This window comes from Paramacrobiotus metropolitanus, unplaced genomic scaffold (genome assembly GCF_019649055.1).
Source record: "Paramacrobiotus metropolitanus isolate TYO unplaced genomic scaffold, Prichtersi_v1.0 Parri_scaffold0000062, whole genome shotgun sequence".
In the NCBI taxonomy this organism is placed as follows: domain Eukaryota; kingdom Metazoa; phylum Tardigrada; class Eutardigrada; order Parachela; family Macrobiotidae; genus Paramacrobiotus; species Paramacrobiotus metropolitanus.
Genome location: NW_026570282.1, coordinates 520,333 through 541,861, shown reverse-complemented (window position 1 = coordinate 541,861; position 21,529 = coordinate 520,333). Strand labels below are relative to the sequence as shown.

Below are 21,529 nucleotides of genomic sequence, written 5' to 3'. Positions count from 1 at the left end.
TCCGCGCAACGGCTCTCAAGCAGAAAGGCAAGGGCGCATGTGTTCATGGCATCTTTCATTCACCATTAGTTTTACGATGGATCATCGCTAAGCTGATTCGGCAGGCAGATACTTAAAAGATCGCTATAACCAGCACCCTCAACGTATTATATGGTACAAACTATCGAACTTTTGGAAAATGGTTCGGAGTGGAAAAACCTTTTATTATCACCAGCGCCGGCTGTCTTGCACAATCGACACCTTCGGCACTTATGTGAAGTGCAACATGAACCTACCATGTCGAGGCTGTCTTTCTGGTTGCTGGTAATCCTGGTGAAACTTACCATTAGCAGCGATGTGGCTAATGAAACGGACATTTTTGTGGAGGATGGCGTTAATGATAACCGTACCGCAAGGCCAGAAAGAACGGTGGATGAAAACGAAGTCATCCCGGAAGTCCATACTGTGGAGGATTTGACCTTAGTCAACACAACACTAGGATACGTGCGAGGACGAACTGTAACGACAGCCAATGGGAAGTCTGTGGATGTCTACTTAGGGGTGCCCTTTGCCGAGCCACCTGTTGGTCCTCTACGATTTAAGAAGCCGGTTCCGAAGAAGCCATGGGAAGGTAACTTGATATAATGTTCGGAGGTTACGAGCTCGAACTAAAGTTTCGGCGTGGTTGCGAATCACCGTAAAGTCTTTCCTACAGATGTATGTTTACCTCAATAATTACGAACAAGTTAGTTTTTAATTATAATTATTATTCTCGAGGAATATACGACGCGTGGAATCAACCGAATTCCTGCATGCAGTTGATAGACACATATTTGGGAGATTTTGTTGGCGCTACCAAGTGGAATGCTAATACACCACTGAGTGAAGACTGCCTGTATCTGAACATATGGGTTCCAAGACCGCGGCCAACAAACGCACCAGTACTCGTTTGGATTTTTGGTGGTGGATTTTTTGCGTGAGTATGCATAGTAATAATAACATAATATATTAGACTGAAATATGCGTAATAATAATGTGAATTGATCATGTAAACAAAAAAAGAACATTGTAAATTCGGATGTAAACACTTACAGAGACGGGTCATGAGCATTATTATCATAGATAACATTAATAAAGGCCAAAACCCTAAAATATCCACTGGGAGAAAAAGCTTTTTTAATTTTTGCATAAATATTGCGTAATTGTATCGTTTATATGTTCGCTATCCAGTACTCTTGAAATAAAACTTTCTTTCGACAGCAACGCAGTTTTTTAATGGCATGTTAAGCTAAAATTGCAGTAAATACAAAGTTTTGAATTCCAGCGCTATTTTAATTTGACTTTTACTATATATTTGGTTTTATTAAGTTCTTTTCAAAGCCATCGCTATTTCAACGAAAACTGAACGCTTCCTGGACTTCCTGATTAGGCCACCAGTACTGTTCGTATTTAATAAGTATTTAGTAAGACTTTTGTTCGGCATAGTGCAAAATACATAAATATGCTTAAAACCTGCAAATTAAAAATGAAGTGGTTAAATGATGCCCTTTATAACAATTTAATTATTGAAGTTAACACGGGAAACACGCATACTGCATCTTATACAAAACTTCCGGAAACCATACATGAAACACAGGTGCAATTTAGCACGAAAATGGCTGATAGAGAATTTGCGATTACAGAGGGTCCATTACGTTGGATATCTACAACGGTTCTATTTTAGCCAGCGAAGAGAACGTGATATTTGTTTCCATGCAGTATCGCCTGGGTCCATTTGGGTTTTTGTATTTTGGTACGGAAGAAGCTCCGGGTAATCAAGGCTTATTTGATCAGCTGCTGGCTTTAAAGTGGATCCAACAGAATATTGAACATTTTGGCGGTCATGCAAAATATGTCACGCTGTTCGGGGAGAGTGCCGGTGCCGCCTGCGTGGGACTACACCTCATGTCCAATTTATCATCGGATTTGTTCATGCAGGCCGTTCTCCAGAGCGGAAGTCCAACAGCCGACTGGGCACATGTTTCCACCGCGACAGCTCTGAACCGTTCCGCAGACTTCGCCCATCGCCTGGACTGCCAAACCGAATCGGTAGAGCATGCTGTGCACTGCCTCCGGCAAATTGAAGCACAGACGTTAATCGACGACATCCCGGCCACCGGCAATCTTTTTGATTATTATTTCATCCCGGTAGTGGATGGAGATTTTCTGACCAGAGATCCAATGTCCACTCTGCGATACCAGCAGTTTAAAAAAACCAATATAATGCTGGGAGTTACGGCAAACGAGGGCACAGCGTTCCTGATGTACATGTTTCCCGAACTCTTCCAACTGTACCAAGTCGAAATGACAATAAAGCGGTCGGATTTCAAAGACGTCATCTTTAAACTGTTTCCCAATATGAGCACCACTGCGACGGAGGCGCTGATATTCCAGTATACTAACTGGATATCTCCGGATGAAACCTCCAGTTTGGTTGAGAACCTGGAGAAAATCATAGGGGACAAGTGTATTACCTGCGAGGTCAATCAACTGGCGCAAGCGTACGCAGCCAGGTGAGTATAACTGCAATTCTTCAACTAAATAGCAAGTACTGAAATCGCGTTTCTTTTTGCGCATTCTCGCTGTAATTTGCAATAGACGGAAAGCATATACTTTCGTATTGCATGGTTTATTCTATACGGAGTTACTACACAAAGTAAGCACAGTAATATGTCTAAAGGTTTGGAACTACTGCTTTTACAATAACTAGTACTTATGAACTTGCTTATTACGGTATATTATGCATGCTAATAGTTATATACAGTCTGTACGCCATACGGTCTTATATACGCCATACGGTCTTCTTTTTTAGTGGCGCAGGCGTGTTCTTGTACGAATTCTCCCATCGGTCTAGTAATTCGCCATGGCCTCACTGGATGGGATCACAACACACTCACGAGATGGATTATGTGTTTGGTCATCCTCTAAACGAAAAACTGAATTTCAGCTCGTCTGAGCAGAATCTGGCGAAAAGCGTCATGAGCTACTGGGCAAACTTTGCCAGAACCGGGTATGTACTTGTACGTACTTTAATGGAAATTACTTTAAATTTCAAACACCGCTAGAAAGATGTAGAATTAGTGACGACTCCGTAAAGACCCCTTTGCTTCAGCAATCCCAGTTTGCTTCCAAACGGGCAGTTTTCTAAGCGATTCTGGCCGGTCTATACTGCAAACGGCAAAGAATATCTGCAAATTTTTGAAGACAGCCAAAAGGTCAGGCATGGTCTCCGGGCGCAGTACTGTGCGTTTTGGAAGCAGTACCTTCCCCATTTAACAAAAACGTTGCAGGAAATGGAAGTGGCAGCCGGTAAGTCGCTCAGTTATCCTGTTGCTAGAAATCTGAATATTTTAACATTCATTGTATGTCAATGATGCTCCACTAACTTTTCACTCTCCTAACAGTCCCAGACCGTACTGCGCCCTTCACTATTCTTTGCGCTTTTTGATTCCACAGTTTCATGAAGGTCTTGGTCAAATTTCTTAAATGCCGCTAAATGTTACCTTTACCAGTAACAATTCCTGCATTATACCGTAGTTGACGCCAGAGCTTCCTGTTCGAGTGGGCAGACAAATCATTACGAAGAGAGTAAAGTACATGAGGCCGAACCTGATGTACTAGATGTGGACGACGAATGGAAGATAGAATTCCAGGACTGGAAAAGAGACCATGATTTGTGGAAAACAGAGTTTGCAAAGTATACAAATACTCTGGAAGCGTCTCGTAAACTTCTGCATAAAGCAAGTGATCTGCATCCATGAACAATTCTTACGGGATTTTTTGTTTATTTCCGAATGTTTCTACGTTCATCGGGACCGTTACACTGTCAATTTCACTTATAAATGCAGTTACGCGTCGTTCTATCAAAGACAAGAAATAATTAATATAAACTCAACATAAATTCATCACGCTCACGCATCTCTCATTATAGCATTAACTAAACAGAGTAGTTGTGTAATGGCTGATATATACTGCAATAACAAAACCACCATTCAGTTTGCGCGCATCTTAGAAGACACCGGTTAACGGTTGAAAATAATTAGAGGTACGAGTACATACATAAGTCCGCGCATTGGTCCTTTTAATTAACAAATCCGGCCAAAACTTGGATAGTGTTTGCTGGCCGTCTGTCCCGGAAATACACTTTCACAAAAAATGCGAGCATCACCAGGTCAGTGCAGGTTTTCAAATCATCGTCATCCAGAGGAAGGCAGCAATGCAAACTAGAACTGGTACCCGTGAGAGAGACTGTGACAGCATCCACAGACTGGCCGTCCCACTGCCAGGTCTACGACGCCGGCAAACGCGTTCTAGACACAAAAATATTCTTCCGTAGAAATATGGTGAAGTTCGTGTGTCGATATTAATGGTATATTATTGTTTATTACTTTAAGCTTTTACAAACCACAAGCTACAGAAAAGGCAATAATGCAACACAACAAATAATAAAAATTCACAAAAGTTGTTTTCATAGGGAACATCGCGATACATCAGTGTGCCATATACGATGAATGTAATATCTTTTTCTAACGCAATAATAAAATCAGAAACCAAATGTGCATCAATCCCGATATGCGGTATATGCATTTCTACCAAGAAATTACAAAAGCAACATAAGCAGTTATAGCGGGCAGGACATCTTGGTTACTGTAATTACACATACCCAAAAATCAGACACGTTTAACATAGTATTGTATCGTTGTTTATTATAATTATCAGATTACAGGCGCATCTACAGCTCCTCATGTCCGAACAGTTTGTGAGACTGTAGCTTTCGAGCATGACGAACATAGCGGTCAAACTGCGCCTTCCAGTCCACAATGTATTTCGTGTTCCATTCATGAAACTGCAGCTTCCATTGCGCTTCCACTTCGTCAATATTAGCTGCATCAAACAAAAACAAACTTAAGAAACGGAAAAAACGTTAAAAACGTAAATGAACAGGAACAGGATGACTCAGGCGGGTAACGCAGGGGGAGACGGACATATTGCATTAGGGGTGTCAGTAATCTTCGATAAGCTTAAGGGTATAACCAAAGAATAATCAGTAGCAGGGTGTTTAATCGAGAATGACGGAACGCACGATTAAACTAGCTGTGGAGAAAGGTCTGTTTCACAAAAGATAGAAAAACATTGAGTCTCTTTGGTTTAAAAATATTCCTGCACTGTTTGGACTCAATATGAAGATAAAAGTGATCGAATAAAAGTGAAAAGCAAGGCTTCCATTACAGGTACAGAGGAGGCATGTCTTATTGGTTTGCGTACGCAGCTCTAATTGTAAGCAACATTGTGTTGATAAGTACGCGTATATGCACTGAAATCCGATAATGACCTTTTCAAATTTTTTTTATTAAGAAATGCAACTGCCAAAATCTAAAAATCGTGCCATGTGGTTGCGAAAATTGTGAACGTTGTCCTGAATATTTGGAATTTGGATCTCAGATTTTTTGTGTTAGTATGCAACCGTCCTGCCCGCGTTATTTTACAATAAGCTCTTCATGATCAAGTGTTACACGTTCGGCCGCACTTCCCATTTATGAGTTACCTGTCATGGACATCAGCTGCGGCATATAAAGTTTCCAAAAGGCACATTGTGTTGCACGATGTCCTCGTCCAATAACGGGTTCTTTAACATTTAGAGGCATATATTCCTTTCCGTGGCTGGTAAACACCGGCCAGGAATGTTTAGCGAAACCTCCACCTTCTCTAAAACTTGGATTCCTGGGAAAAACACAAACAGATAAGAAATCTTGCATGTAGCGTGGCGTGTTCAACTATTCATGCAGCTTCGAATATAAAGCCCTCGTACTCCCGGAAAGGTCATCGAGCATTATGCTTGAGAATAGTGTTTTTGGACTTACCCCGTCTTGGCAAAGTTTGCCCAGTGAGCCATCATTCTCCGTGCAAGGTCGGCTTCGGCTTTTGTGTATGACCTTGCCGGATCCAGTGGCAAACCAAAAAGGTATTCGATTTCGTATCCATGTGGTACGCCCAGCCATTTTGGCCAAGCCATGTTTGATGATCGGTGATTGAATAAATACATATAAACGTTTTGCCCTCCGGTTGCGTACACCATTGCCACTTCGTTGACATTACAGGTAAAAAAGTAATCTCCTATGGCTTTATCCAACAAATTTACGTTGTTCGTTGGATCATTAGGATGGATCCAGTCGGTATACTGAAAAATAATGGCGTCTTTGGCAATCCGGCTAAAGTTATAAAAGGCATTTTCGTAGGCATTGATTAGCTCTTCATGACTGAGAGATACGTCTTCGCCGGTTGTTTGGAAATTTTTGAAATGGTAGTTCATAAAAAAGGATCCTGCAAAAAAGCAGCAAACATATGATCCAACACTTTTCCGTATTAGTTGATCTTTTTTGGTCACTGGTGATCATCTATTACTACTATGCTTTTTATAGAGGTTAGTGGTTTACTGTAATTGACTTGTCTGAGTTGTTTCTATGTTAATCATACGCCCTTCCTGTTAATTCAGCGGTGAGGAAAAACCGTGCAACAGCTCAGCGAACATTTTATGACATATTCTTACCTTCCTCTGAATTACTCCCCAATAGAACGTTACAGCGTTTATATTGCCCATTGCGTAGAATGGTTTCGGGACGTTGGGGTAAAAAATCCCCATCGATGACAGCTACAAAGGGGAATTCCAGAAGTCCACCGGTGACATCCAACTCGTACATGGCAAACTCAATGGGAGCAAGTTTTCTCAAACATTCAGTAATAAGGGCGAGATTCTGTGTGACCGGATCTTTCCGGCAGCCTAAAATCTTGGTCAGCTTAAGAGAGCGCCTAAGAGCCTCTTCCGGTGTCACTGTGGCCCAGGGACATGTTGCCGATCCACTCTCCATAATAGCTTGGTTAAACAGATCGCGAGACGGCGGTGCCAGCAGATGCAGAGAGACACTGGAGGCCCCGGCACTTTCCCCAAATATCGTCACATTGTTGGGATTGCCTCCGAATGCCTTGACATTTTCCTTTAACCAGCGCAGTGCCAGCACCTGATCCCAGAGGCCGGCATTCCCCGGCATGTCATCCGTTCCAAAGTACATGAAGCCCAGTGAACCAACACGGTATTGAAACGATACGACAATGACATTTTCTTCGGCGGCTAATATTGAGCCATCGTATTCGTCCAGAGTTGCAGTACCCCTGCAAATACTTAAACGCTACAGTATATGACTATATGCTACAGAGATCACAGCGCCTTCGCGCAGATACCTATACAGTTAAGTTTTAGCGTACTTTTATCTCGCCCACATAGCGTTAAGGTGTGGATGGCGACGTGTAATATGTTTTGGTTAATTTTCATATCTTTCCGAAAATTTCTGGCATAATAGAGGCTTTGTGACTTTTTGATAAGTATTAGGCTGTTGGTAAAGTTTCAACTGACCGCGCTGACGTACGTACGTATAATTTGTTTATTGACCATCTGAGTTGTACAGCGAAGTTTTGCGATTTGTGTTGTTTTTGCTGTATCGATATTTAACGTACTAAAAACTTTCTGTTGTTTTCAGCTGTGAAGGTACTCTGAAGGGCTGATTGGCATTTTGGAAGATGCCGACACGATTTTTGCTCATTTCAGTGACAGCATTTTGCAACTGCTTTGATCGCGTCGTTATGTCGTCAGCAGGATTAGGGTACTGGTCGTTATTATAACACGCCATCTCGTTTACGCACGAAAATGATATTGGATCTGGATCATCTGGCCAACAAGGAGCAAACGAGAACTGCAGCGGTTTTTTTCTCCAGTTCTTCGGGTTACAAGAATAGATGATATGTCTTGTCCTGTCATCGCGCTGAAGAACTGGTAAATGCTGTTAACCCACGCCCGGCTGCTCGCATAACCGTCGTCACTTACCAAATGCCAAGGTTTATAAATGACAGCAATGACAGATGAATGTCGGTACAGGCACTGGTATCAATTAAAAAATTAAAGACTGTTCGTCATGGTGTAAAGCTGCGTAACGCATTTGACGGTGCGGGCAACTACGAGTGTAACCAGTGCGAATTTAATCAATGTAACAACATCTGCCATCCTTTTCAAAATGCTATCACGCGCTTCCGTGAAACATAACTACTGACAGTTAGTCTTATGGTCAGTGGTATAACTACAATCGCAGTGGTAGCGTCAGCTATCTTAACCGCAAGATTTCCATCTTAAGTTATTTTAATATACTTCATGACTGTAATTATTCCATTTCTCCAAATGAACTATGAGGGGTATTGTATAATTAATTGCACGGATGCTAGCTAGCGTCGAGATGGTAAAACTCGATGGATTTTCTCTCTTACGTCATAAATCCTCCTCCATAAATCCACACCATTACCACAGCATTGGTAGGGCGAGGTCGTGGTATCCACAAGTTTATATACAAGCAATCTTCGCTAATCGGAGTGTTAGGATTCCACATTACTGCACCGATGAAATCACCAAACGCGGTATCATTCTGCTGATAACAGGAATTCGGAAGCTTTGTTGTATTAATAATGCCTACAAAAAAACTGCAGTCATATAAAAGCCAACCAAGCGGCCCGTATAAAGTCTCGATACATGTCTCACGAGAACAAGCAGCTCTAATAACTTAGCGCATTAGGTTAATTACAAAATTCGTAAATAAGCCCCACTTTGTGCCTGTGTGAGCACAAATTCTATAATTTGACTTGACAGGATGGCTTATATCACGACAAATAAGCAAAAACGTCATGTTTCATTACGCGTCCAGGGATGGTCGCTAGAAAGCATACAGAAAGATATAGGAATTAGTGCCATACTTTATGAACTCGAACACAGGCTTACACAGCTATAGTCATTCATCCCGTTAGTTTAATGTTCCTCTGCAGGCTTGCAGACATTAGCATTTAGCACCTTTCAACGGAAACAGCAGAAGATTTGAAACAAACAGTTATATGAAGTGAAGCCAGGAGCGAAGATAATTTTTTTAAGTATGACAAAAAAAGACTAATAATGTGTAGATTACTGTAAAAACAGAAAAATTTACATTTTGTAAAAATAGTTGTTGCATAAACTCGATCAAGTGCGCCATAGTGCAGCTGAGATTTTTGCATTTCTCTTTGTTATACACGGTAGTACCGTACAAACGTTTCACATATAACATATGAATAAGTAAAAAAACTGTTAAGATGTTTAGCAATGCAAGGAATATCAATTTCTGAAAATCGTAAGGAATCATATTCCACCCTACATGTTGCATAAGCTGGGCTATCTGCAAAATTTACTCAAACTATTTCGTGAAATTTGTACAATATGCATATGCCCTCAGTAATAATATATTGTGTTAGTAACTTAGTATCAAAACTACATACAGGCAGGCATTTGCCTACCATACCAAAAAAATCGCGTCCATTAGCATTATTTACATTCGAATGTCGACTAAGTGGCAATTTTGCAATTGCCTGATGCTAGCATACATAGCAAACAAATCCGTGCCGGAAATTATCACCGACAACCTCTTCCGCTACATACCTTGCCAGGGCTCTTTAGGCACTGAAGGGCGGAATCTGAGATCTCCAACTGGAGGCTGAGCATAGGGAATTCCAAGAAAGGCATCAACCTGCTTCCCATGAGGCGATGTGGCCGTAAAGCCTCGGACTGATCCTTGAGTGGTTTGGACTACGAGAGGATCTTTCTGGCTGAGAATTATTACAGGAAAGAAGAGTAGAAATAATAAATGCCGACATAATATATCAATCACTCCAGTGAAGGCGCCGTGCGATAACAAACGCCTGCGCGACTTGAGCATCCTGCTGCATTTAGTGTCCACGCTTTACTGGCTGCAAAACAGGCGGGTCCATTAAGTAATGGGCGAGAATTATTATTATTATTATTGTTATTATTATTATGAATCAGAATTATTATTTTAATTAATCTAAAAACATGAAAGATAATTAAGCAAGCTGCATAGTGCGTACACGAAGCGCAATTTCGACAAGAGCAACGTCAGCATACATACAGCCAACACAAAATCACAATTTTATAAGCGCTTCCTTATATCGCTATCCAACGGGAAATCGCATAATGTGTGCATACACCAGACATTGGCATATCAAAAGAATAATTTTTAGAACATACGAACCAAATAAAAGACCGGATTACAGTACGTGGATATATACAGAAAAACTGATTACATTGGAGGCATTTAGCTGGGTCACTTTACGGTTTGGACGGGTATTCATCTAAAGTTGCCGGCTTGTCAAATGATTGGTGTCAGAATCAATATAATCAGCTATATTCTCAGTTTCCGATGCAGCACACTGATACTATCATACTATACTACGAAGATGCGTCTTGACCAAAGCGAAAGTTAGGTCTAAAGACAACGCGTGCTGAGCGGCGGAAAACATACCAAAATATACCTACCAGAAAAATTTTAGTCTGGAATTTTAAGCTGTTTGCTTAAACGGAAACTCTAGTTCACCACGCATGCGGTTTGTTATTTTAAAAACGGTTCAGTTATAACAAAAACGCTTCAGTTAGGAGTAAAGTCGAAGATGCTGAAAAAACAGTCAACATGTATACATGACACCAGTGAAATCTATGCCATTCTACTTCAATCCTGGGGCACATTCTTTATTCGCTTAAAATTAGCCATCTGCACAAGCTGTACCGACCAGCGTATCCAATTAGCAGCATTTTTCCTATCCAATGATAAAGCTATAAAGAACAACTTAATAGACTGCAATTTTAATTTTTTTGGCCAAACCTCTTTCTGAAATTGGGCAAGTAATGTGGTTACTGTAGGTAAAAATAAACGGATGTCGACATTTTTTAACAGCATAGTTAATACTCATTGACTTCCTTGCTGCATGATGCCCTTTAATAGGGCAATCGGTTTACTTTGGACGCCAAATCATGCTTTTCTCTGGGGAATGTTGACAGGATTCGTAGGCTACAGAGTAGAAGACAGTAATTCGCTATTCCCAATAGCCAACAAATCCACTTAGACCATTTAGCATGGATCAAAATTTTTTTACAAGAAAAAGGCAGCAAATACCAAATGGAAGCCGGTTGGTTTCCATAAAAAGGCAAATACAATAATATATCTAGTATCTACTGCATGTACGAGCACGTGCAGTAAAATATGAAATGAAAGGTGTTTTTTGCTCACCTACTGTAGCTGCAACGCATTAATATTGATAGTATTCCAGTTTTCCTTTGACTGTAACCGTACTTAATACACAATGCTTCGGCCTGAAGTAAACTTAATATAGTGTATTGTACCAGTAAGTATTTGCTTCATTCGATTTTCGTACGGGTCTATGTGTGAATGGTTTACACGAGTTGCACGACAGAAAATTACTCAACAATTAGCAGTAGAAGTACCAATACAAAAGACAAATCTGACAGATAATGAAATGACTTAACAAAAAATGGTACGAAATGTTTGCGTCAAGTCTGTGCCCAGAGACCAACAACGTCGTATACGTCGATATATACCTTGAGCCTTCCTTGCCTTGAGGTAGCAAAATTAAAGCTCAGCGTGCTGATTTTCTGAAATTTAAATTTTCATGGTTTTATGGTTTGCAAATCTTATTGCCACCTTACAGTTACACTAAACACTCAAATGGTTCTTTTGAAAAACAGCAGAATGGTGCAAATTGTTATGAGTATACACATGCATAAAAGTGTTTTGCCTAACGTTAGCGGTTTTATGCGGTCGACATTCCAGAATTTTTATAGATCCATTTTGCAATTTTGCATGATGGAGCAATTCCGGTCAATAGGAAAATCTCTGCCGAGCAAAAATATTTCGCTAAGGATCTGGATGGGGTACGTAACAAGCCGGCTGCTCCAGGCTTCTCCGGTATTGTACTTGAGTACTTGTGGGTGTCCAGGCCGGAAAGGATGCAGAATGCAGTGTCAGTGCACGCCGCTGTTCACAGCCGGCGCGCATATACACAGCAGTCTGGGATCAGAGTGTTATAGCTGATCTGATTTGGGGAAAGAGCAGATCGATAGGCGAATAGTAATTAACTAATCGCTGCAAAATAGGCCCACAAAGACGAGCAAACGGCCTTTTTATTTCATAACGACCACTTTACATCCGCGGGATTTATGCTGACCAACGTGCTTAAGAGCTATTGAAAAGTGTCACTAATGGCCCGGAAGGCATTCCTTCAAACGTTAACGGAAATGTTATAGTTGCTATTCTTTATTGTATAAAAGTCCTGACAGTGCAGGAACCTTATGATCATGACAAGAAGGAGTCAGTAAAATTCGAATGCTGTGCAGTACTATTTTAGTCGGTCAAACAGTTTGGACACAAAACAAGCGAACAATAAATAAAGACTTAGTGTGATTACTGTTTGCTCAACATGTATGGTAATGCACTTTTTGTTGATTACACTGCATCCACTAAAATTAAGCAAGTACGGCTGCAATATTTATCAAACTTGCCATGGCCTGAACCATGAAATTGGGACGATTACTTAAATGAATAAAAGAAATGACAATTTCAACCACAGTAACATCCTTTTCGCTCTTAGATTTTAGCGCCATTACAGTAAAGCTGTGAAGTATTGTTGTGTAAGAAGGATCAAGTAAATAACTTACGAATATTGATTAGAATAACAGAAATGGTAGGATATTAGAGAGCTGTGAACATGATTATGATCCTCATTAGTGAAGTCCCTAAATTTCGTACTTCAATAAAAGGGATGAATGATGAATACTCTGCTGCTGTTAAAAGCGTTTGTGACCGTAAGTGTACGATTGATGTGGCACTTGCTTTAGCATCGTGGGCGAAAAAATCTCTCGCAGCCAGAACAATCAACGTAGCTGTTTAGTCGTTTACCCCTGCTGTGTCTTTAAATTTAATCTCGCTTAAAGCTGAATCAAGTGGAAGCCGATTTGAGCTTAAGAAATTAGAAGGGAAAAGGCCAACGTGTTTTGCAACATACACAACTCCCGCGTTGTATTAAACACACAAGCACAGCCAAATTTTTCCCTTTCATCTCATCAAAATGCCATCAATTATTTTGAGTTAACGCAGGTTTAAGCTGCTGCCACATGCCAATCCAACTCCACGCGAAAGATATTCCCTTGATGCAGCCCATCAATGGAGTATTTAATGGCATAAAAATAAAATTAGCCATCTTTTCATACTGACATGTATAGCGCCTTATATGCATACACTCATATAACGTAAGTATACACACTGTTACGCATAACCGGCAAAAAAATTGTGCAACGGCACTTTTGGGTGCTATTAGCGGGAAGAAATCAAGAGTTTGCTTAGGATCCATTTCCCACCATATTTCTTTCCAGCTGACAGTATGGTGCGGTTGCACACACTAGATATGAGACTATTTGGATTTCATTGCATTTTTGTGGTTTCAATGAAAATGCAATGAACCATAGCGTCAGGCGCTTGAAAATTTCTCACATCTACCACAAAAGGATGCTGCTTCTCATGTCGCTTCTCTCTGTCGAGCGAGTCTTTTTTTCCTTAGGCCCAGTATATGGAGCAACGTTTCCGCACGGATGCCAAATGATAAAGCTGTGACTGATTAAGGATCAGTCAAACATTTAAAACATACTGGAACATGTCGGATAAGAATGAGTTTCATTAGCGTTTATAAAAATCATACGAATATGCTTTCAGAGAATCGGCCTGTGTCGTATATACACAAATGCCGGCGCATTTATACACGGATGTAGTTTTTCCTTATGCAACACAGATAGATATTCGTTTTCAAATTTTACAAGGCATTTGTTAGAACTTCTCAGCAGGGATTACTTGAAAAAAAGAATGCTGATTTTTTCGGGCACCTTCCGGCACTGTTCACCAGCTGTCACTGAGGCACAGTGCATACCGTTAATACGCCAAAATCAGCACTCCTTAAGCAATCCTTAGCCCGGATATCTAGCTGGTGGTTTTTAAGTGCGGCCAAGAAGCATATGTGCAAGGACTGATACCTTGTTTGCTAAAGAATTTTCTTAAGTGATTTCTAGTGGCAAAGCAGCTGCCCGTGAACAATTGGAGCTTAGGAATTTGTCCAATTAGGTCGCAAGCAACTACAGATTTTATTAACAGAATTTTGTGCGAGTAGTAAAGCGGCCATTTCCCTGTGCAATCTTGAGTAATAAAACAGTGCCCCGATCCCAAAGCATGATTTCGTGCGCTCGCCTAGCGAGCACAAACGGATACAGATTTCGAGCACCCAGCGGATCGCTTGGCGAATACGCAAAACTGTTTGATTCAAATTGGATATAACTTTATACTGCCATTATGCGCGACAACTTCTTTGGTATCAAAAATCTTCCCACAATTTTCCTCATCTTTTAACGCATTGGTTCGCAGACTTCATCCAGAACTTGATCCTGTTTTAACAGGATCTGGTTTTGGATGAAATCTTTTGTTATAACAGGATCTGATTCATGAGATCTGTCAACCAAAGCGTCAAAAGATGAAGAAACGTTTGGGAAGATTTTTTATACCAAAGAAGTTGTCGCGCATAATGGCAGAATAAAGTTATAGCCATTTTGAATCAAACAGTTTTGCGTATTCGCCAAGCGATCCGCTGGGTGCTCGAAATCTGTATCCGCTTGTGCTCGCTAGGCGAGCGCACGAAATCATGCCTTGGGATCGGGTGCATCTGTTCACGGTTGTGTATTATGCTCTTAAAAAAAGGGTGCTCGTTAGGCATAACCAGACAAATTACAGTAGTATATAATTATAGCACATCTTGGTTTGTGCAATATAGGGAAACTAAAGGAGCACTGTAATTCACTTACTGGATATATTGAATAAACAAACGATACTCCTCCTAGGGGACAGTACATTGGGATCAGTAAAGGTCACCGAAAAAATCCGATTTTCCAGTGCAACTATTCTGTTATCCAAGGCCATATTAAAATAACATCCATGACGTGAATGGAAAATAAAGCAAAGACAAAATACTTGAACAAAAAGCAAGCAAAACGCTAAATAAATGCAATTATTTCAGGGACACTGCTTGGACATTGTTGTGCATTATGCAGCTCGTCAGCGGTCAGCTGAAATCAAATTCGAGTCCTAAGATTGTATTAATAGGCAGACAGGAAGTGCAGGCAGCAATTTGTACATGCGCAGCAACGGCTTCGGATAACTGGGAGTATACAACAGCGCCCTGCTCGGGTCGGTTAGCTTTAAAATCGATCATAACACAATTTCCTTTAAAGAACTTCCTGTGTTGTCTGCGGCGCCGTTTTGCACTTTTAACAACTAATTATCACGTAGATAAACGTTAGGATGTGCTGTTGACAGGAACGAGAGACATTCTAACACTAATTCATACATGCTTATACACACACAGCAGCGTTCCAACACAGCAATCGCCACCTGGGTTAGCCGTGCGTTTCGCTGGCGGCACTGTTCCAGTGTGTAGCGTAGATCTCAAGTACTGTACGGAGTCGGATTCTGGATGCGTACGATATATGTACATGTAATATTGTATAATAAGTCGAGCGGTTGGCTGGACATGCACACTGCTGCGTCATTAGCTGTGATACTGGCAAACTGCTAATACGAATAGAAGTCGCGCTGGATCGAGTGAACTTTTCACCAGGTTAGTGAACTTTTTTAATACTCGTCAACGCTGACGCAACCGCGGGATTGTGCATTGTCGCCATGAAGTTCGATGCTTAAGAGACAATATCCGCAAATGTGTTGACAAATACGTACTTCACTGAAGGATAACAATAAACTGCGGTAAGATAAATGTCGCAAACACTTGTGAGATGGTGTGAATTCCGAACACCCACTTCGGCAAGGTGTTCAAGAACTGCTAATTCCTGACAAATATGCCAAGAAAATGTTTATAAAGGTGGCGCAACGCAAAAACGCGCAGAGCAACCTTAAACCGGAGTTCGTTTTATTCGCAACGATGCATGCAGTATATGCCAACTGCACTGATGAGATTTTTGTTGCATAACGAAAATTGCCAGTATCTTTATGTATTTATTAGCTTTCCCGCACGTTTAAATTATTTACGCAAACTCAACTGTTTACCACCGAAGCCAACGGTATAATGTGGTTTTACCTAACTAAAATGTCTCTCCAAAATACGTATCTTAAAAAGCGATTTGCAGCAATGATATGCATTAAACGTGTGCACGATGCGTGTGCATAGGAAATTAAATGCGTAGAAATGCAAACATAGCTTCGCAGCAATCACTGAGGAGAGCGATGCATATAGCATAAACCGCGCTATGCATACAGCGTAAACCGGCGAATTTACCTTCTGGAAAGGTCGCTAACGAGTAGGGTGCAATTTAATCACAGTAATTGTAGAAATGATAGATGAACCTGATTAATAAATGTCAAATGGTTGATTAAACTGTCTCTGAGCGGTTGCAAATAATGGAGCAAATTAAGGTGTAACTGGTTTCGAGTGTCTACGGCCATCGAAGACAGGCCGGTTGAAATAATCAACGATAATCTGTTAAAATTGAAAATAAAGTTTCATCATACACAGTCACGCATCTCGTAAAAATAGAAGAATTTATCTTTGTCATCCCAATTAGACTGGAATAGTGGATCTCGAGTTTGTGATATAGCACGGTTGTAATTAGACAGCAATCGATAACATATCGACATCTGCATTTAATTGTAAGCCGGCGACGGCGGGAACATAAAATACAGCATTATTGGCAACAGTTTTTTCCTGAATTTTATTATATCCTGTGCACGGTCATATCAAAAATATAGTCATGAATTTATGAAAGAAGGTTAAAATGATAAATAAGCATGAAGACAATTTCGCTGTTCGATCTTCAGATCGGTAATTAAAGTACTTAACCGCGATGTCTTCCGATTACTCTTATCTATGCAGGGTACGAGAAAGTGTCACCGTTTAATACGCGCGACGTGTCTTGTCTATAGCGCCGTGCGATGATAAACATGAAGGACACACGCGCTCCTGCTAACAATCGACTGGTTTTTTTAGCCGCATTTTATTGTAGCCAGAGTAAACACAACATTGTAATGGCACGAGCTAATCTATTCTTAGCCCGGGTTGCCTGGATCGAATGGATAGTGTTACGACGTGATGCGCGCTGGCGCGCGGATGTCACATATTTTTCCGTCCAGTGTTTAACAAGACTCACAAAGGACCGCTGAAGAATTCCCTTATCATTCGGTTATAATATCGAATAACTGGTTAAAACAACTGGGCGTTTTCTTTCGTTGTGACGCCATGCATATTGTACATACATGATGCTCGCTTTCTGTGCTCTACAATCCACACAGACCCTGGACATACCCGCTATGCTGCAGAAGAGCGGTCGGCCGGGATTTATGATGAAGGCTGTGGGAAGATTGTGCGCATAACGTATTGGATTTCGATATGAGAAGTCTGTTTTTTTAAGTCATGGATAAATGTGGCATATATGTTTGTATGAGAGAGAGAGAGCGGCAGTGGCCTGCAGCTAGCTAACTGGGAAAACTGCGATCAGAGCCGTTCAAGAGTGGCCGACGTAAATCGAATGCATCGATGACGTTGGAGGCAGACTTTCCTTTGGTTTTGTAATCATACGGAGACATTTTCAAAAGCATATGAGCAGAAGTATTAATAATAATTTGGAATCTGAAGTGCCTTGACACTGTTGAACAACGAAGGCAGTCAGGCGGTAGCAGCACGTTTGAGCTAGCTTCGCTGGTTTTTAGCGACATGACCTATTAGAGTGACAAGGAGTAGTGATATTTTATCAAAATGACGTCGGCCTGCCATTTTTTAGAGTACTGCAAAAATGCGTTTAAGACTATACAGCTTCAATTAATTCTGAAAACCTGATCTGTTAGTACGGTCGTAATACCGTTCGCTTACATTGCAACTGAAATTATTTTACCATTGGAGTCGACCGTTTAGATCTTTAGGAAAAGCTAGAATCATAACAAATTTGTGTGAATTACCGAAAACGGCAAAAGCAATGTGGAGTAACCCTTGAAATTGCGCTTGCAAAGAATTTCTCGTTTGGGTTTATACGTATGTTTCCAGTTTACCCAAAGTTTTGTAAGTCTTGATCACTGAAAAAGCTATAAGCGGCGGTGTCGTTAACGATGGAATTTGTAACTAACATTTTTAAAATCAAAATACATTACGTTATAAAAAGTATATTACGTTATAAAAAATTAAAATTAAATTTTTTAATTAATTAAAATACATTACGTTATAAACAGCATGATCTGCAGGAAAAAAATAGTTTGGTGGGCATTACAGTTTGTTGCATTTGGTAAGTCCGATGTAAATAACATAGAAAGATTCTAATTTTAGAATGATATGTCATTAGAAACCGCGCCTGATCGACAGGCATTTCCTACAATATGAATGCACGTCGCATAGATGTACTTATATATATACGGAATATACTATACTACATACTGTACTATCTATATTTGACGATGAGTTTCAGATCCGCAAAGGCTGGTTTTCCTCGTCCTGATCCTTATAGACGTACTTAAACAACTTCTACGTTAAGCAAAACACTTATACACGGAATACACAGAATCTTGCAAAGTTATCTTATACATTTACATGTATAGAAAATTATTAATTGTTACTGCAACACACACAGTGAGCGTTCATTTACTTTCGCCAGGTTTACCGAGTTGATGAAATACAAATCTGTAGCATTGGTGCATGGCGGTTCACACCAAGTCATACCAAGCTGGCGATGTGGTTTTCCGTAGCGAGCCATGGGTGTATTGTATTTTAGCTTCGAAGAGCCATTTCCATTGTTATCACTGCTTCTCCCCAGGGGCCCTCCACAAACCAGCGGACATAATCCTGAAAAAATGTTCAGGATGTTATTTCGCTCATTACTGTTCCATCAAATGCCAGGTACAATACACTTTAATATGCTGCAGATACTTAACAATGAGCCGCAGGACAGCCGAATCGCTTTTTAAAAAAGGCAGACTGTTATTATCATGGTTATATTCTGCCGAAGGTTTAAGCGCTGCACAGAACTATCATGCATTCGATGTCTACTCGATAGGAAAGTTTGGTTGTGTTGTTGAAGTTCTTCGAATTAAGATAGATAAAGTATTAGCATCTCTTAAGTACTCGTATGCAGAAAACGGATTGGACCAAACGACACCGACCAGAGTGCAAAATGCTATATCAGGTTGGTTTGGACGCGGATTCTGAAGTTGCTCAACATTTGGATCGATTGTTAATTCTTGCAAAAATTCTCCCCAAGCTCCAGGTATGGTCAGTTGCAGTGGATGGTGCAAGATTTAGATATCAAAACTATCTAAAATGGTTGTATCTAACACCTGTATTTTACGTCTAGCTAGATTTCATACAAGGTATTTTCTTATTATGTGTTGTTTTGCGCCGTGTTACAACAAAATAAATACAACTGGCGATATTAACCTTTAGGAAAGACGCAAGGTGAAAAACACATGTCACATTCATAACCAGCAAAATAATTACGGATAGAAAATTTTCCTAACTTGATTGCTGCTCTTATATATAAATCATGCTGATTTATTCTCTTCCACTATGTATCTTGAAATTGACGCGTAGTTGCTACTACTTATGTTTGCAACTTGGTTTTGCAGTTTACCCGAGAAATATTTAAGGTACAAACTCTAGTGTGACCTTTTTCTTGTTTTCAGCGCGGTGAAGTCGAACAGAAGCTGCCTGAAGAATGTACTCCGTCCAGCACTCGCTCGTTTTATGACCTAATGTCGCATGAACAGAATTATTTGAAGCAAAGACCAGATCTCCGGGAAGCATACCGTATTTTAAAGCCCTATCTGAACTTAATTAACCCTGATTCAAATCAACTATGCGGCGATTACATTTCATTTATCAGTATTTTGGGAAGATTCAACATCAATAGCTTTTTTATCTACACTTTGCAAAGTGGAGTAGTTGCTGCAACGGGACGTGGATTATACTTGGGGCCATCCGTGCTGGACCATTCCTGCATTCCCAACGCAATGCAAACTGAAATCGGCATCCAGCTAGTTATCAAAGCTGTTACGGATATTGACTGCTTTGAAAACGTAAGGGAGTACGGGAGCGATTCGGTAGTACAACAAAGATGCAGTCCATGCGAAATAATTTGTCGCACGGCTGAAACCGTATAATTACAGGTTCGAATTGCCTACACTTCTCCTTTCGAAATTCCCGAAAACCGGACGGCGTATTTGGAAAAACACTATTTCTTTATTTGCGCTTGTGCGGCTTGTGTGAATGATAACGAGGTACATAATTTTGCATACAGTTTGAACTATAAGTCCATCAGTCGCATGGAAATTTTTTAATTATCAGTCTGGATACAGACCGATATTTATCGAAGACTCTTCTTCATTATTGTTTGGTTCAACTTAAATACGGTTGTTTTTAGCTGGCAAAAAGAGATTCGGTAGCGTGCAGTGGTTCACCGGAGTGTTCGCAAGTAATTCCAGGAGACCTAAACTTAACATCCTTTCGGTGTCCTAATTGTGGTGTAGATAATGTACAACAACTAACAAAGGCCGCTGGAATTGTCCTGGACTTGAAAAAATGCATTAAAGACTGCGAAAACAACTGCAACACAGCACAACGGTTAAGCCGGTGCCGCAAACTAGAAGAGCAAGTCCATGTTGCTCAAGATGTCCTCCACAACACCAATTTTACATTGGGAGTGGCATGTAAAGTCCTTTCCGAAATGCTGCAATCGATAGGCGCTCCGACTGATGTGTGTATACCGTACCTTCTGAAATGTTTGCCATCAAGAAGGTAAAGGTCCGACATTGTCTTATGCAAATTTAGACAGGGAAAATTTAGTTCAGGAAAATGCAAACTTTGTGTAGGCTGTATGCAAAGGATTATTCGTTGTCAAAGTACGTTGCCATATTTGAGTGGATGCTCCGCCGCAATTCATTACACGAGGCCAAGGCTTTTGCTGAAGATATTGAACGGGAGCTGCGGACTATTCCGGGAAAAGAATCTCCTGTTTATTACTTCTGGCAGTCTCATACATCTACCATTAACAATTATTAATTATGAATTTAGTGAGATAACTAAGTTTTACGTCAAGAGTGCGCGTAGGGATGAATTCGGTAAGCAATTAACAGGAACGTATTAAAGAAAATTTACTGACTAAGCGTGCTCATTTTATATCGTGTGTTATGCTGAATGGTCAGTTTAAGATGGACAGGAATATGTTGCTTCAACTACCGTATCTGAAAGGGAACCATTTCTTGTCTTACGGTTGAAAGTTGTTGTTATGAGAAGTAATCCTCAGTCACGGAAATAAACCAGAAAAATAAAAAAATATACATAAATAAAATATATTATATAAAAAGTCTGCACAGACTAGTTAAAAGTGCTGTACCGTACATGTATTTACGTGGAACTATGCGTAGATGTATTGTACAGATACAGCGGGCATCCGGCATCGGACCTCCCAGTTGAGTTCTGCACCTATTACTACAGAGTATGTGCCGGGCAGTACTGATCGTAGAGCCATGTACTGTATTAATTAATTTTTAATTGT

At 40.4% G+C, this 21,529-nt stretch overlaps 3 protein-coding genes across 15 annotated transcripts; 2 read left to right on the top strand and 1 right to left on the bottom strand.

Annotated features, from left to right (window-relative positions):
- Positions 1-107: 107 nt before the first annotated feature.
- On the top strand, positions 108-3,874 carry LOC129593599 (acetylcholinesterase-like). 2 transcript variants are annotated; one of them, XM_055489995.1, is made up of 7 exons: positions 108-610; positions 757-955; positions 1,662-2,531; positions 2,831-3,028; positions 3,131-3,327; positions 3,423-3,484; positions 3,556-3,663. In XM_055489995.1, exons 1-6 carry the CDS (start codon positions 151-153, stop codon positions 3,464-3,466), a joined length of 1,968 nt encoding a protein of 655 aa, XP_055345970.1. In that variant the 5' UTR covers positions 108-150; the 3' UTR covers positions 3,467-3,484; positions 3,556-3,663. The 2 variants fall into 2 exon arrangements, with proteins under 2 accessions (XP_055345970.1, XP_055345969.1); XM_055489994.1 differs by lacking the exon at positions 3,423-3,484 and having other exon boundaries at positions 109-610; positions 3,556-3,874.
- Positions 3,816-15,412, bottom strand: LOC129593601 (acetylcholinesterase-like). 11 transcript variants are annotated; one of them, XM_055490005.1, is made up of 8 exons: positions 14,792-15,410; positions 9,521-9,828; positions 8,329-8,527; positions 6,566-7,185; positions 5,880-6,339; positions 5,564-5,739; positions 4,743-4,902; positions 4,196-4,328 (listed from the first exon to the last, which is right to left on the bottom strand). In XM_055490005.1, the coding sequence occupies exons 2-7, from the start codon at positions 9,795-9,797 to the stop codon at positions 4,751-4,753; spliced, it is 1,884 nt and encodes a 627-aa protein (XP_055345980.1). In that variant the 5' UTR covers positions 9,798-9,828; positions 14,792-15,410; the 3' UTR covers positions 4,196-4,328; positions 4,743-4,750. The 11 variants fall into 11 exon arrangements, 10 of the variants coding, with proteins under 10 accessions (XP_055345981.1, XP_055345980.1, XP_055345971.1 ...); XR_008691105.1 differs by having other exon boundaries at positions 4,197-4,328; positions 4,682-4,902; XM_055490006.1 differs by lacking the exon at positions 4,743-4,902 and having other exon boundaries at positions 3,816-4,328; positions 14,792-15,412.
- Positions 15,413-18,459: 3,047 nt separating this feature from the next.
- LOC129593602 (N-lysine methyltransferase SMYD2-like) lies at positions 18,460-21,270 on the top strand. 2 transcript variants are annotated; one of them, XM_055490007.1, is made up of 6 exons: positions 18,460-18,876; positions 19,088-19,243; positions 19,659-20,051; positions 20,142-20,252; positions 20,396-20,769; positions 20,844-21,270. In XM_055490007.1, exons 1-6 carry the CDS (start codon positions 18,676-18,678, stop codon positions 21,031-21,033), a joined length of 1,425 nt encoding a protein of 474 aa, XP_055345982.1. In that variant the 5' UTR covers positions 18,460-18,675; the 3' UTR covers positions 21,034-21,270. The 2 variants fall into 2 exon arrangements, with proteins under 2 accessions (XP_055345982.1, XP_055345983.1); XM_055490008.1 differs by having other exon boundaries at positions 19,112-19,243; positions 20,844-21,268.
- Positions 21,271-21,529: the final 259 nt, after the last annotated feature.

Coding starts and splice junctions, on each gene's coding strand:
- LOC129593602 (XM_055490007.1), top strand. CDS start 18,676: ATGGCGGTTCACACCAAGTCATACCAAGCTGGCGATGTGGTTTTCCGT. Junction 19,244..19,658: donor AAATTCTCCCCAAGCTCCAG/GTATGGTCAGTT, acceptor TCTTGTTTTCAG/CGCGGTGAAGTCGAACAGAA. Junction 20,253..20,395: donor CTTGTGTGAATGATAACGAG/GTACATAATTTT, acceptor GGTTGTTTTTAG/CTGGCAAAAAGAGATTCGGT.
- LOC129593601 (XM_055490005.1), bottom strand. CDS start 9,797: ATGCTCAAGTCGCGCAGGCGTTTGTTATCGCACGGCGCCTTCACTGGA. Junction 5,740..5,879: donor GCAAACTTTGCCAAGACGGG/GTAAGTCCAAAA, acceptor TGTTTTTCCCAG/GAATCCAAGTTTTAGAGAAG. Junction 4,903..5,563: donor GCAGCTGATGTCCATGACAG/GTAACTCATAAA, acceptor TGTTTGATGCAG/CTAATATTGACGAAGTGGAA.
- LOC129593599 (XM_055489994.1), top strand. CDS start 151: ATGGTACAAACTATCGAACTTTTGGAAAATGGTTCGGAGTGGAAAAAC. Junction 611..756: donor TCCGAAGAAGCCATGGGAAG/GTAACTTGATAT, acceptor ATTATTCTCGAG/GAATATACGACGCGTGGAAT. Junction 3,029..3,130: donor GCAAACTTTGCCAGAACCGG/GTATGTACTTGT, acceptor CCTTTGCTTCAG/CAATCCCAGTTTGCTTCCAA.